The 16594-nt window shown below is 31.4% G+C and overlaps 1 protein-coding gene across 9 annotated transcripts in view; it reads left to right on the top strand.

Annotated features, from left to right (window-relative positions):
- The window catches only part of LOC118190545 (SEC14-like protein 2), a 186482-nt gene extending 174566 nt beyond the window's left edge, over positions 1-11916 (top strand). For all 9 annotated transcript variants that reach the window (XM_035361277.2, XM_085808294.1, XM_035361279.2 and 6 more), the window contains 3 exons: positions 4983-5089; positions 8025-8337; positions 11621-11916. In XM_035361277.2, the coding sequence (XP_035217168.1) occupies positions 4983-5089; positions 8025-8337; positions 11621-11718 (518 nt within the window). In that variant the 3' untranslated portion in view covers positions 11719-11916. The remainder of the gene's footprint in view (positions 1-4982; positions 5090-8024; positions 8338-11620) is intronic.
- The last annotated feature ends 4678 nt before the right edge of the window (positions 11917-16594 follow it).

Below are 16594 nucleotides of genomic sequence, written 5' to 3' on the forward strand. Positions count from 1 at the left end.
TTACATAGCATTTTAAGGTAATTCTTAAAATATGATATTATGACACTGCAAAAGGTTAAAAAAGATAAAATATTATAAAAAAAAATAAAACTACATTTTTAATATTGTTTTGTGATTCTTACAAATATTCTCCATCATTCATATGTTTATAATTGATTATGTAATTTCTTTTAACTTTCTTGATTACTTTGTCAAAGTTTTCCATGATTTTTTTTAATTCTATTTTTCTTTATTATCTACTTCTATTTTTACAACACATATATCTCCATATTTAGTTTCAATTTTTCTCAATAAGATCAGATTATATGTCTCAGACTCCAAATACATGTTTAAATAATAAAATTAGAAAAACAGTCTTTAACTATTTTTATTTAAGATCTTTTTTCAATAACTGAGAAATTTTCTCAATATATTTATAATAATCTGAATGTCTTGATATTTGAATAAATTATTCATTTTGATTACTCTTTGCATGCAATACTTCGATTTATTAAAACTCCGATTTATTAAAGTTTTACAAGGCAAAAATAATATAAAAGGTTTATTATATCTTTTCCTAACACCTAAATATGCATTGAATATACGAAGAATACTTTTTCTTGTTTCTAAATCATTATTCATTCCATCAACACTCTATTGTACAACGAGTCGAAGTATAAAGCGAACATCAGTTGAACTTTTGACTGTTGTGAGAATGACACTGTACTTTGCCGGGAATCGAACCACAGACCTCTGGAATACACACCTAGCCTGCAGACCACCACGACACGAAGGCATGCTAGATGCTAGGAAGGCAGGAGAAATATCTTATATACTCCCCCTTTTAAAGGGCGACTTAGGATTAGGGGATCCAGTCGCCAAATCCTGGTGGCGGAGCATCCTCATCCACCACCCTTTTAGTTCGGGCGCCACTGTAAAGGCATTAGGTATTTTTGGAAGCAGACAAGATGAAAAATGAGCAATGCCTTCGCCGAGAATCGAACCACGGACCTCTGGGATATGCGCTTAGTGTGCAGACCACCACACCACGAAGTCTTGCTAGGAAGGCGGGACAAATAACTTATAACGTGATGAAATATTTTTCAAAAGACTGATATTATTATTTTCTGTAAGATATCTTCAATTCAAATTTCTTAAAATGTTTCATTTGATCTTTTTGGCTGTTTAATTGTAATTATTGCGAATTTATAATTTTATAATACGTAATGAAAACCAAGAAAACTTTTAATATCGTAAATTATCCCTGAGGTCAGTGACTCTTAGGATAACTGAATCTGTAGAGACTGATTGTAGCTATCAAATTTGTTTTGAATTCTTTGGCAGCATTCTAAAGGAATTCTAATGATGCACCAGTAGGTTTGTTTGACCGTTTGCGTTTTGAGGTTATTGAGGGCGACAGGCTCTCGTAGCGCGTTTTTTTCGTTAATATATGTTTAAATTATACATATGTTTCTCTTGAGCAGTGTTGTCAAAAAGTTTTCAACTAAAACAGCAAAAGAAGACTAAGAAATTCGCAAAAAGTCGCAAATGACGTCAGAGATCACGCGATATTTTGTGACGTCACAGTTACCTTATGTTATCCTTAGTCGTTTTAATTACGTATCTTAACTTTAACGGAAATTTTAGAACTATATTGCTCATTTTCAATTGTTTAAATATCCATTTCTTTTATAATTAACTCTCATTTAGTTTAGATTTCTGTTTTCAAATTAATTTGTAAGATATTCCTCATGTTTAGATTGTTAGCACTTTTGTACTAAACTTTTTGAATTGGCAGTTCAATTTTTTTTTCTTAATTGTGAACATTTGAATTGAGGAAGGCTTTTCAGTGAGTTTTCCATTCCGACTTATTTCAGATTCCGATTACTCAAGAAAGCCTTTTTTGTTCTTTCACTGGTAAATTTATTTTTGTTATTCAGAAAAATGCAGTTGCTTTGATTTTTAAGTCATTTATGTTCCTTAGTTCTCAGCAGTATTATAATCAGAAGGGTTAATTTTATTTCTTTCTATGTTTGGGTACTCAATATATGGCGCACAAGTTGCAAGTTCTTTTGTTCAATTCGTTATCACCATACAACTGAGGCGGGGGGCACTGTCTTAAAAACAAAATTTGTAGAGCTCTAAAATCATGAATATTAGTATTAAGGTACATAATTCTGTGTTTTACAATGCATTTTACGATATATTAAAAAAACTTTGAAGTCGCAAAGAGTAGTATAAGGAAATGATGGAGATAGCAAACATTTCGCAAAATCGCAAGCACAAGTTTGCCAAAAATCGCAGATTTGCGAAAAATCCACGATCTGGCATCACAATAAAAGTTGTTCTTGTGAAGAATGTCTCATCAATATGTTAAATCTCTGTAGAAGAACCATACTACAGATAATAAAATTAGATAATAAAATTATAGATAATAAAATTAATATAACTTCTGATTAGTGAACATACTGATCACTAAAATTCAATTTTAATTCCCATTTATTACATATTTGAGATGTTAGAAGAGTTGTAAACCTTTAAACCAGCGGTTCCCAACCTTGTGCTCACCGATCATTTTGTATGTGCTCGCCAGCCCAATTAGGTACTATGAACAAAAAATATTTTAAAAATAACCATTCATTTATATTTCTTAATCGTTAATATATGGTAAGCATTTATAGCCATAAGAGATATCTTGCAAGACATTATAAAATAATTAATTGGTGACTCAATGAACTTGATAGCGAACATGGAATCTTATTTCTTCATTCTGATGTTAGATGGCTCAGCAGTGGAAAAGTGCTTCAACGATTTGTAGAATTTTTTTCGCCAATAAAGTAGTTTTTGGAATCCGGAAACGAGAGTTATAAAGAATTGGACGATAATAATTGATTATCCGATTTGGATAAATCAGATGAAAGAAAAACATTTTCACCCATTTTCAGAATTTATCAAGCCATATTAATAACGACAAGGCAATTAAAAGAGAGAAGTACTCGGAAAACCTAAATGAACTGAAAAATAATTGTGAACTCCGCTTCTCTGATTTCCATAAAGTTCAACCAATATTATTAATCATCTCAAACCCATTTGCCGAAATTAATATTTCAGATGTCACATAAGACTGGAAAAAATTTTGATGTTTTGGAAATGTGCTCGCGATAGGCTAAATTGTGCTCGCGAGAGCCCAAAGATTGGGCATCACTGCTTTAAACACTATGAACCCATATACAGGTCTAGTAAACACTTTATCTGTCGGCTATAAATTCATATATGTTTTGGGGCACAAGCGTTCAGTATGCAAGAACTCTATGCATGCTTTCGATACTACGTATGCAGGATACGCCATAAATTTCTAAACCTTAAAAATATCATATAAAATGGAAAAACTGTAGTATCAAAGTACGGCTTGCACCTGAAGACTTATTACAGAGGCGGAAGCACATGAGTTTAAATTTTATTCTTGTGCCCAAAATATTCCTCCTTTGTGATTTGTGTGAATAATTCCTTGATAAAAACCACGCTCTGAAACGCCTGTCTGTTGATTTTTTTAAAGTTTCCTGATTCATAGAGCACTAATATTAACTATAATAACATGCTGGAGAAGAAATGTTGAAAATACTAAAGTAACAAGAATCAGCGTAAGATGCATAAATTTTCAGGATTAGTTTCAAAGGTTTTATAGAATCTTTTCCTTCAGTTGCATGTGCAGCTTCAACACTATATTTTTAATCCTCTTTTCTAGAAAGTAAACTTTTGAGTGCTTTGACTAAGTATTTGTTAATAAATTTAGCGACATTTTTGTTAAAGAATTTTTAAACTATTGAGGCAATACTTATTTATTTTCAGATATTTGCTCTTTGATCATTTAGTGACAATGTAGTTTAATGCGTTGATGATAATGTCAATGCTCCGGGAGATTAAATGATGATGTTTAACTTTAGCCGTTTAAATTTGTTCTGTTAGATGTTGGCAGTATATTTTGCAAAAGACTTCTAAACTTATTAAGCACAGCATGCGTTTTGTTATAATAAACTTGTTGCCTAGAGCATACACTTTATGCCTGAAAACTCAGTGCAGAAAGATGCTAAATAAAAAAATGCATAAGCGGTAAGCTTTAAACTTTTCAAAATCCGTAGCAGAAACTTTAGATAAAATGTCTTAAACTGTTTAAAAAAGAAGAAAGTAAAAATCTACTTATAATCTTAACATTATAAGCTTATAATCATAATATATATCACGTTATGCTTATGATAACATAAATTTCCAAATTTATCCAGTCTAGAAATCATTATTACAGTCGCTTCATTTATTCCTCAAGGAGCCTATCAGGATCTCAGGCTTGTCATCACCCTTCTCGCGGATGTAAGATAAGTCCCGTTTTCCATGGTGCACCTTATACAACGCTGCCTGTTATAAAACGGCTAAATGACCGATGGGTTCTATCATTCTAAATGAATGCATTAAGTTGCAAGTGTTCAGCCATTTGGTTAAAAAAAATGCCGGAACCGTTGTATCCTATGTATAGTGATTAGGTTTATTTCGGAACAGGAAAAATCAGCTATGCCGTCGCCGGAATCTTAACTCTGGACCAGCCGACTGCTAGCCAGATGTGCTTCCACTTACACAACGAAGGCACCCGTTAAGGAAGGAGAAAATTTCTTCAACCTGTACAGTTCTATGTACAGACGATCAGTCATTTATGTCTTCCTTTCCAGAATAAAATGTACCGAAAATGAGGCTTGAAGTGCTATACATTTTATTTGCTTGTAATTTATTCAGTTCTTTTAAATAATTTTGTATTTTCTATAATTAGTTTTCCTACTCCGTTCACAGAAAGGAACAAAGTGTTATTCTATTTAAATCACTTTCTATTTTTATGGCATCAGCTTGTCATTCATAATCACTAGTCAAATATTTATGCTGTTTATAAATTGTCAGTAATTTCATAACGAGTTATATTAATCTCATACTGCAATGAAAAACAGATAATTTTTTTTCAGGTGAAGTACCAGCAGCGCTAACAAAGAAAATTGATCCATCTATCTTACCAGCATGCCTTGGAGGTACAAAAGTAGACCCAGATGGAAATCCTGAATGTCCCTCGCTGGTAAAGTATATACATTAACCTCATTTTAGCTGAATGGTGAAATAGTATCTATGTTTTTACTTCATTTTATAAAATAGTAATCAGGAAAATGTATACAAAGTTTGAGGTACTACAGGTGCAAAATGTAGGTATAAATTCTGCAGATTTTTGACATTGTTATTAAATATGTTCACTCATTTATGTAATAAGAGAGCATAAAATTGTTGAAATCATGATACCTTCAGAGTAAAAATAGTGTTATATATATAATCACACATACAGCTCTGCTAGTATCGGTGTGAACAGGCTTTTAGATAACTCCCTTTCAATAAGAAAAACCTTGAAAATGCGCTTGCACCTAGCCCGTTCGCTGGTATTCCGATTTGGGTCGAATTACCATGTATAGCTGTTATATCTATTCGGCCGTTGATGGGCTATAGAAAGTATTGGAAGAGCATCCAAAGTGTGCTCAATTTATGAATTTATACTTTAATGTTTTAGAAGTTCTTGATCTAATTTTAACAAATCTCGGTGAGCGGGAGCTACATGGCAGTAGTGCGATTTTCCAGAGTTGTAATGTGACTAGGAGCTAGTTTTCTCTAGAATGGCCTCCACGAAACCATTCCTCCCCTTACAAGGATAGGCGTTGCGTATTTTGTCGGAATCAAAATAAACCAGATCAAGCATATGTGTAAAGTGAATACGAGCTAATTACCTTCCAGAAGGCAGTACTGCTAATGCAGATATTCCTAGCACATTCTAATTCTCCCTTTGTTTTAATTGGCATATTTTAATTCCTTTCTTAGTTCTACGATAACCTTTTTGTGATCGTTTTTGCTACAAAATTTAGAAAAAAAAATGCGTTCAATAGTTAAATTCCCCCTACGCAACCATGCTAGCTTTTAGTAATTCAATACATAATATAAACTAATTTTCTAGGGAAATGCTATATTTTCTTTGTTACATTATTAGCTTATATCATTTTTCTCTTTGTATTGTATACATATGAGGGAATTCGACGCAAACATTAGCACAAACATATAAAAAAAAATGGAAAATTCTCGTTGACTGTAGTTTCGTTAAAGGATCAATCCAACTTTACCGAGGCGTTGCTTTAAAAGTCGGACTGTGTTCTAACGAAACTGTTGGTAAGGAAAGTAAAAAAAAAAAATTTAAAAATCAGTTCCATATCTCCCTTTCTACTGGGCCGATTGACGAAATTCAAATTGCGTTTTTCATGTCTAGAAAGCTCGACTTGAGATGTATATTATATTTATATATAGTATTGCTCTTATGTAGGTATTTTGACAAAAAATCGGACTTTTTCTGATATGATATGCCAGTTGTTTTCCATACTTCGATTCTACTACTCAAATTATGATTAAGTAATAATTTTTGTAAAATTTAATGCGAAGTTTATGGAGAAATTAAAAAATTTATCTTGGCGCATTTTTCAGTTTTCGCCAAGAATAATTCACTTCAGTTCCATATCTCCCTTTCTACTGGGCCGATTGACGAAATTCAAATTGCGTTTTTCATGTCTAGAAAGCTCGACTTGAGATATATATTATATTTATATATAGCATTGCTCTTATGTAGGTATTTTGACAAAAAATCGGACTTTTTCTGATATGATATGCCAGTTGTTTTCCATACTTCGATTCTACTACTCAAATTATGATTAAGTAATAATTTTTGTAAAATTTAATGCGAAGTTTATGGAGAAATTAAAAAATTTATCTTGGCGCATTTTTCAGTTTTCGCCAAGAATAATTCACTTGGCGAACTTCTTAATTTATAGTAACCTATTTTCCTTTTTTTCATTGCAGGCGAGAGGGAAAAAGTCATCGTTCATACTTTCAAATAATTTTAACAAAGTGCGTAAACCACCTTTAGCATTATTATCGCTTTAAAAAAATGACAAATTTCAAAATTCATGTATATCTTAGAAAATTTTGAATAAGGAAACTCTAATTTTTTTTGCAAGTGTGTCTAGAAATACATCTAATTTAAGATGCTGTTAAAAATTTTATTATAAGTTATAATACAAAAATTCTTTCGAAAAATTTATAAAAAATACTTAAAAATACAAATTTAAAAAATAAATAGTAAAAAATGTGCGAATTATATTTGGATTAAGCCTGAATTTCGAATTTTGGAAGAAGAAATGAAGCAAGTTAAAAAAAAATATTCATAAATATGTATCAAATTCAATTAACATTGAGGAGCTAAATTTTGCGAGCTAATTTTTTAAAAACTACTCTCGCGATTTTTACAAAATTTGGCTCTTTGGCATAATTTGAATCGTAGAATCAAAATATGGGAAAAAGATTGGTCAGATGTCATTTCAGAAAAAGTCTGATTTTTTGTCAAAATACCTGTATTAGAACAATCGAATACATGTCCTAAGTCTCGCTTTCGAGACATGAAAAAAGCAAGTTGAATTTCGTCAATCGGCCCAGTAGAACCGGAGATATTATGACAACAGAAGACTTAGAACTGTCCCCCCCCTCTTTTTTTGCGCAGTGAACGTAGACGACTTTTACTAAAAATAGAATTTCAGGAGAATCTGCAGCACAAATTTTGAATATGATTCAGAAATCCTCCCCAAATTTTAGTATATTATTTTCTGTCGCAGGTAAAAATATAACTCGTGATTGCATTTATCAGTGAATTCTAAAAATTGGATATTTGTATTTAAACTTAATTATTCAGTTACAAAAATGTGATCTTAAAAATAAATTTGTGTGCCTACAATTTTGTGTAGAAATTTGAATATTTTTGTACAAAAATTGGGTAGAAGAATTAGGGTGTAAAAAATATTTTATTTCTTTTAAATTATTTTCTTAATTTCTTAAAAGTTATGCTATGCATTCCGCAATTCTATTAAGTGATTAATAAGTAATTCTTACCAGAATTTTTCCGAATAATATCAAAATTTTTTATTTATTTTCAGTACGAGAAGCCAATGGGTGCAACAATTCCTGAAAATATGATGCTCACAAATCAGTTTCATGTTCTTAAGGAAGATAAGTCAGCAAAGAAAACCATTGTTGAAAACAGATCAGCTTTTAGAATAGAACATTTAATTACCGAGCCTAATTCTATTTTGAAGTGGGATTTTCAAACAACGCAATATGATATACGATTAGGATTGAACTATAAGCCAGACAAGGCTTCCGAATTTGAAGAAATTATCCCTCTCCACAGAGTAGAGAGCCACAGAATTCCAGAATCTGGAAGCTTTTCCTGTCAAAATGCAGGAATATGTAAGTATATTAATGTACATTTATTTGTTGGACTGTGATAACTTCACCTAATTTTTCAAGAAGAATATCGTATTTACTCGAGTATTTTCCAATCTGTTTTTACTTATTTTATCGTAGGAAGATGGAGATAGGAAATTTTCCGAATAATTCAATTTCCGAAAGATGAGGTTATAGTAAAAAACGTAATGAAAAATATTCATGGCTTAAGTCCCAATAACTATCACAATATTCTTTAAAAGAAACCTACATTTCAACAAGAATGCATAGTATTAATGTTACCAATATCTAGTAAGTTTTCTTCAATTCTAATTCCTGTAACTCCAATCTCAGCCGCTCTTACTGTTGTTCATTGCTACTCCTTAGACTTCAAATAATTTAACATTACTTGTCTGTGTCGTCTCCTACAGCTTTTCCAGCGTTCATCTGTTTAACATACAGTGATTTCAGCATCCTCATGAGTAACAGATATCCCTGGTTCCTTGAAGTTCTTCATATTGCTTCATCAGTCGGAGACCAAGCATCCCAAATCCACGAAAACAAAAACAATCACTACGTGGACGAATCCATCTTGAAATTTAGAGAAGCTTGCTTTCTCAACGTCTTGAAGAAGAGGAAAATTATGTGAATACTTGGAAGAAATTTCAGAACCTTGTGTTAAACATCTAAGGGGGAAAATACTCGAGTAAAGATGGTATTTGAAAATTAATTCCATTTTTTTTTTTTTCAAAAGAAGGACAGCTATAACAAACATTTTGAAACCCATACTTTATATTAATCAACAGGTAAAAATAGGACAGAATTGTTTTTATTAATCATTTTAGGCTGAAAACTTGATATTTCATCTATTTCCTCAAATTTTGATTCTGTTTCTTCTAACTCTTCGAAAACGTTTCGATATAACTGGTGGCTGTTCTGTCATAAATAATACTTTTAATTCCTTCTTTCCCACTCCTTGGTTAGTTTATTCTCTACTTCACTTTTCTGCGACAATCATTTACTCCTTTTATGAGAAAATCACTTTCAAATTTCAACGGGTATTTGCTTAATTACTTATTCTTGCACCGAGAAGTAGCATATATTGTTTAAATCATTTTTAATATTAAATAATCTGTAGACATTTTATTTAACCTTTATAAAATTAGGTTCAATATTTTTATTAACTTGAAAACTTCCTTCTTCTTGGCTTAAGTCTTTCCTTGGCTAAAACTTGGCCACTGATAAATCAAAACTATTTTTATGATAATTCAATACGTATTTTTCCGAGTATAAAAAATATTTACGCTTATAACATTTAAATTTCCAAGAACAAAAACAATTATATGCTGATCAACAGAAAAACCGTCGTTTATTAAATTTGTGGCGGATTAACTGTAAATGGACTTCTGAACTCTTGTATTTAATTTCTAACTGTTTAATTAATTGCACTATTTCATACACCTAAACCTGTAAAGAAACTGTACGTAACCAACTTTATCTGTACCTGTATATCAGTTAGTAGTGTGGTTTCGGTCCGTGTTCGTGTGCTGACGCATGCATTCTTGCAACTTGTTTTTGTTAAATATAAAAGTTATGTTGTGAAGATAATGAATGATTTACTTAGGCAAGTGAATTGCTTCTCTTCTAGTTTAACGAACACGTGTTATGACCTATTAGACTAGGGTGGTGTACCCGATATAGCTCAGTGGTGAAGCGAGTAAAAAATCGAGCAGATTTCATGCACTAAAAATATTTACTGGCATCTGGAGGATATGTCGTCAGTTCATGAATTACTAGTGTAAAATCGACAACGGTAATATTCAGAAGAGAAAAGCCACAGATATTTTCAAGATTTCGATAACTGCTCACAACATGCGTGTGCAGGGTCATGTGTGTGGCAAAGCGTTTTAAATGTACGTGTGCTGGAAATATGCATGGCTTTAACAACGCCACCACGAGCCTGAGTCGTCTGAGGGTATATTCTGACTCATTATGGTTTGTTAGCAAATTTCTTATACTTTCATGTACCATTACTGCATTTTACTAAACTGTATTTTTGATTAATTATTTCAAACTCTATACATTACAACTCACTAGTTGCATTTTCTATGCTATGAACTATGCTATGGCAGGACTCTACAAAGCGAACAGATTTTCTGCATAGTTTTTAAATTAAGAGAAATATAAAACCTTTCTCAAGCATTCATATTTGTCAAATTATAAGTGGGCATGTAAGATTTCCCTATTATTTTAATAGGTTTGGGCTTCAAGATAATGATAAATGCCAGTTATGCAATGTGATTGGAGATGCTCGTCATTTTGTTGAAGAGTGCTAGGGATAACTATCATTAGAGATATAGAAGAAGCAGACAAGGACTTTAAAACATTAAATTACAATAGTGTAGCAGTGAAATGAATTGCACAGAAAATTATGGTTAGGATAGGTCAAGATTGAAAATAGGCATAATATGTTAGTTTGCATGTGGGAGCGTGTTTGAGTTAGTTTTTTTATTTTAATTTAGTTTTTAAAGCTCTTTTCTCCCCAGAATTCTTTTATCAGTGTCTTCTGGTTGAATTTTATGATTTATCTTTTGTTATGCTTTACTATTTTTTGGGGGCGGTATTGGCTGCTGTTATATTTTATGATTTCTCTTTTGTTATGTTTTTCTAATTTTTTTCCTTGGAACTATTGGCTTCTGTTGTTTCTGACTTGCTTTGCCGCAGTCCATAAAAAGACCATAGGGTGACGTAAGGTCTGTCAGGAGGGTCGGGCCGCGCCCCTCACATCACATCACATCATCTCATATGCTCTCATTCCAGGTAGGATTCCGTGTGCAAAATTCCAGTGGGATAATTTTCGCTGCACATAACAGGAAAACATCCAATGTCTGATAAGATTATCTGTCTGGCATCAGATGTCTGATAGTCCGACAGAACTGCAGCATATATCACAGCGGGAAGCTGTATGATATGCTATTAAAGATGATTGAACTGTATACCGTAAATTCTTCTGTAACTGACTTGCGGCTAAGTGTTTGCAATCATGTGTACCGTTCATCTTTACCACAATAAAATTAAACTCTTCTTTAGTTACAAAATCGCAATTCAAGATAGCTTATTATCACTTGTATCATATTTACGTGAAAAAAAATCACTCTGGACTATCAAAAATATCATCAGGATCAATTTCATTTGCAAAATGTAATTATGCTTTTCATTTCTTTCTTAACGCACTTTTCATTAGCATAGCTATGTAGATTTCGAATGCAAGAAATTTATACACACTAACTTTTTCTTTCTTTTCCAGATGAAATAGTATTTGATAATACTTACAGCTGGATAAATAAAAAGGAACTCATCTATAAAATAGCAGTATCATTACCAGAGAAAAATTCAAATAACTGATTTGAATTTCAACTGATTCTCTATTTTACAGCATGTTATACATTTTTGAAAACAGACTTATTAATCAGGTTTTACTTGGGCAATATATCTGTATATAAAGTATATATTTAATATATATATATATAAAACTGATACTATATGTATAACAGTTCTTTGTTTTTAATTAGTTATATTTGTAAATAAAGTTTTATAACTTAATATCGTGCGGAATTATTACTTATGTGTGTTTTTACTTAAATATGACTTTTTATTCTTAAATTGCAACAAATGCTTGTTTGAATAAGTTATACATCCAAGAAACCTAACCCTAGATGTAACACACAATATTTAACATTTGCATTATTCCAGCTCAGATCTATTCTTTCTGACAAAAATATTGTTTTTGCAAGAATTATGACATTCTTTCCATGGGTATTCTTGTCATAATGTAGCTGGCAGATCGAACTAGCTATTGAAAGTTCCTGGTAATTAGTACACCTGATTTTTAATGTTTTCTGCTCTGAACAATGCCGTTGGAACTGAAATGTGGTGGATGTTAACTACGTAGACTTGTGTGATTAGGTAGTAGTGCATTTTCCCACTCAGCCTTTAAGTAGCAGAGAAGAAATTTAATGAATTATGCATCATGTGTCACATGCATGCCCTTGCAGTGTAGTGATTAGCATCTGACTAGCAAATAGAAAATCTGCAGTTCAGGTCTTCGCGAGGGCATAACTGGCTTTTCATGTTTTCTGTTTTGAAAATCTTAATTCTCTAAACTCATTCGTTATTATAATATGGGCCGGCATGGACAATTATGGACACCGGCATAGACAATTAAAATTAAATCATAAGCTGAATGGCATAATATTCTGAAATGCTAGTTGCATGATACAAAGAATCATTTAAAAGTTCAATATATCATAAGTACAAAATAATATCTTTAATGAGCCTAAATATGCTCAAGCTATTTTTTCAGACTTAAATTCTTCAGGAAGTTCTTTGGGTATTATGAAAAACACCCAGTTCAGTCATTCTTCATAAACCCACGATTAGGTCCTTTTTCATACTTCTGATCTGTTTCTTCAAACATGAAATCTTCAGGAAGTTCTTTGGATATATTGAAAACACAGAGTTTAGTCATTTCTACCATAAACCTACGATTAGATTCTTGAACACTCCGTGATGAAAACACTCGGTTCATTCATTTCTTCCATAAACTTACGATAAGGTCCTATTCCACGCTTCTGGTCTGTTTCTTCAGACATAAAATCTCCAGGAAGTTTTTTGAGTATATTGAAAACATCCAGATCAGTCATTTCTTCTATAAACTTACGGCAGCATGCAGCTCCTTTTTTCCTACTTCCGAAGAACCAAATTGAAAAGGCACACAAATTTAAGACACACAAATGTAAACGTTAAAGACAATGCACATATAAACAGTGTTTGCAAACGTCCTTACCCGCCCTCTATTTTAGCAGCCATTCAACATAGATGTATACTTTAAATTACAAAAATGTTTTATATGATCCATAGATTCCTGTTTTCATATTTTCAAATGTAAAAAAAAAAAAAAAAAAAAAAAAAAAAACTTTTTACACATTGTTCCAGCCTTAAGAAGTGAGTTTAGAAAGGCTTAAGTTTCGAAAGTTTGTACTGATTATGTAAAGAAGTTCGGCTTCGATGTGACAAAAATGGACTGAGTCGATATTAAAATCGGGAATCATATTGAACAGAAATTGAAAATCAAAATGTTTGCATTTGTACATAATTAAAAATATTCTTTAGAAAACATCTCTGGTGTTAGGAGATCACGTGCTGAGTATTAATGTGCAGATTTTTATGAAAAGAACTGATCAATATATTTTTTTCAAAAAGCCTTATTCATAGTATTTTATAGAATTTATGCTCTAGAAAACACTGGGAGGCTTCCATTTTGGCATGTAGCCTACTTGTAACATTTGCTTAATTAAAAATGAAAAGTACCTGTACTTTAATGAATTTTATTCTACAGTAATAAAGCTGCATGAGAATATTAATAATGTCCTTTTAGACTCTGAAAACAAACTATTGGGTCATCCATAACGTTCTGAGGTTTTTCGATAATAAATACACATGAAGCAATAGGGAAACTCAGCAGGTTTAGCTTAAAAAAGCCATTAGGTTTTCTTCGTTAGAAACATGCTATTTGACAGTCTGAAAATAAAGAAATGAGCTCCAAGCGATTTAGAGAAGTCACCCGAAGAGATGAAAATCAGAGGGAGATCTCGTGAATATGGGAGTTGAAACAAATATCCCACCAATACTCAACAAGTTTGACACTCATCAAAAGGCACGACTGAGTATTGTCATGATGGAAGATAACAATTTGAGGATTCGTCATTTGCTTTGATTTCTTCTTCTAAAACTGCCATTTGGGAAAAGCATTTTCCGAATTTATCATCTGATTCGGTGTCGACATTCATATCACACACAAGGTATTACTTTTTTTAGATGCAGCCCCTTCTCGATGAGAATAAAGCATATTCTTTTGGCTTACTGAATAATCTTTTTCTTGTAACATTTACTGTGTAATATCCACTTCTCATCTTCAGTGATGACCTGTTTCAAAAAAGGAACATCTTTATTTCTTTCAGCATAGAATCACATGTCGAAACTCGAGAAAGCATATTCTGCTCTGTTAAAAAAATGGGGTATCCAAACATTGTAGCAGCTGACGTACCCAATCTTCTTCCAATGATCTGTTAAGAATATTTGTTCTGTTCCTGAACTGTACAACTTGGATTTTAAATGATAGCTTCTTTTAATAGATCCTTGTTTACAGAGGATGATCGTCCAGAGCAGACATCATTTTCAAGGCTGAAATTTTCATGTGTTAACATCTCAAATCGCATTTGAAATGTGTCAGAAGGAGCAGGATTTTTCGATATGTAGAAGAAATTTTATCAGCAGCCAGACTAGAATTTTTTTCCCTTTTCCAAAGTAAAAGAGCATAATATAACAAAAATTAAATTTGGCTTCTCCATTCTTACAAATAAATTGAAACAAAAATTATGCCACATCATGCAAAAATTATGCAACATGAGCAGAATAGACTATATTTAAACACCTGTCAGTCACTCTGTATCAGCAGTAACAAAATAATTAGAAGAAAACGCATATATAATTTGAAAACTGCAGAAATTTAGTGGTAACCCAATACTTGTGTGAAAATTGTTTCAGCATACCAGGCAACAAAACTAAACTACAGACTAGTAAATCACAAAAGAATATCACTGAATGACATTTAAGAAAAAGAATCATACCAAATTATTCTTAATTTATTTATTAACTGGCAGCTCAATGCAAACTGAAAATGTCAAGTATGACAAATTTTGAAGTGAATATAAAAAACAAATATCAACAAAAATAAATATCTTTCATTATTTTTGTTGTTCCGAAGGGAAATTTATTGTTTTATTTTTCCTAATGAGTATACTGTTTTCTTAAATAATAAGTATAGGCATTGAAGAAACGTGTAAAATGTTAAATTTGTAATTTTATATGAAATGAATTTCTTTAAACCTAATTTAAACCTAATCTAAATTTTAAAATAGGAAAATATGAATCTTTGCATCATTTAAAACATTTTTATAACTAAAAGTATTTATGTGTATGACTAACGGTTTCAAAAATAAAGATAGCATGATGGCTCTAGGGTGCACACTGCATATATTCATATACTATATAATATTTTAATTACTCCATGTGAAAGGTTAAATTTGCATTAGACTTCAGAATTAAAATAGAAATATAGCAAAACGAAATAAAATTCTCTAAACCAAAATTATTTAATTTTGTTAGATTTATGTACAACCAGCTAACTCCACAAATTTTTCCTTATCTTGGAGGTTTTTTGTTGTAATGTAATAGTCGAAAGTAACTAAATTGCAAATAGAAAATGTTGGAAATCCGATAAAAGATTAACATTTTGCAAGCAAAAAATTTGTTTATGATTTGATTAAAACTCCTTTATACGTTATTAATTCGTTTGGTTTTATAATACTTCAACGTGATAAAGAATGAACTAATATTAAGTTTTCGAAAATTACAAAATATGAAATATTGGATAAAGATTTTAAATTTTTAGTAGAAGGGGGATGTTAGAATCATATTATTTTTAATAGATAAAATAACTGAAAAGAATCAATTTGTCGAAGCTCGTATTGAAATTGACGAAAATATTTTTGATTTCAATTATTTCTAAAGATACGTCATTTTTTATACATGTTAAGCAAGGTTATGTGTTAAAGGTTCGAACAAAGAAATATCTTACTATTCATCCTTATCTGAAGTAATAGACTGGAAGCCTGAATTATAGCGAAGAAATGTAATCCTAAATAAATGGGAGTTAACTGGGGCGAGGTTTCTAGAAACACTATTTTATCTGAAGATTTAATTAGAAATTCTGGAAAAACTGTTCATTGAGATTTGATTTCTAGATATAAAAAATTATCTGAACCTTTCATCAGAGAATAAAGAGGTTCTTTTTTTTTTTTTTTTTTTTAAAAAAAAATAACATTTCAGCTTACCAGAAGTTATCTGAACCGATTATGTACAAAAATCTCATTAATTGGGATATTATATCTGGATATTAAGCATCATCTGAAAAATTCATTTTAGATAACAAGGATAAAATAAATTGGTATACAATGTCAAAATATCAAATTTTAATTAATAATTTTATTTTAGAAAGTTAATTACGGTTTGGTTTATTTAATTATGGCAAAGCACACTAGGGCTATCTGCTTAAGGAAAGGGATGCCTTCGTGGAGGACTTTCTAAGGGAAACTGACTCGTATACACGTTACACATGGAGAAAACCACGAAAACGCCCATGCAGCCAGCCCGTTCGCGG

The sequence above is a fragment of the Stegodyphus dumicola genome, chromosome X1, assembly GCF_044657685.1.
Source record: "Stegodyphus dumicola isolate Sdum_Otavi_A_Nest chromosome X1, ASM4465768v1".
Classification (NCBI taxonomy): domain Eukaryota; kingdom Metazoa; phylum Arthropoda; class Arachnida; order Araneae; family Eresidae; genus Stegodyphus; species Stegodyphus dumicola.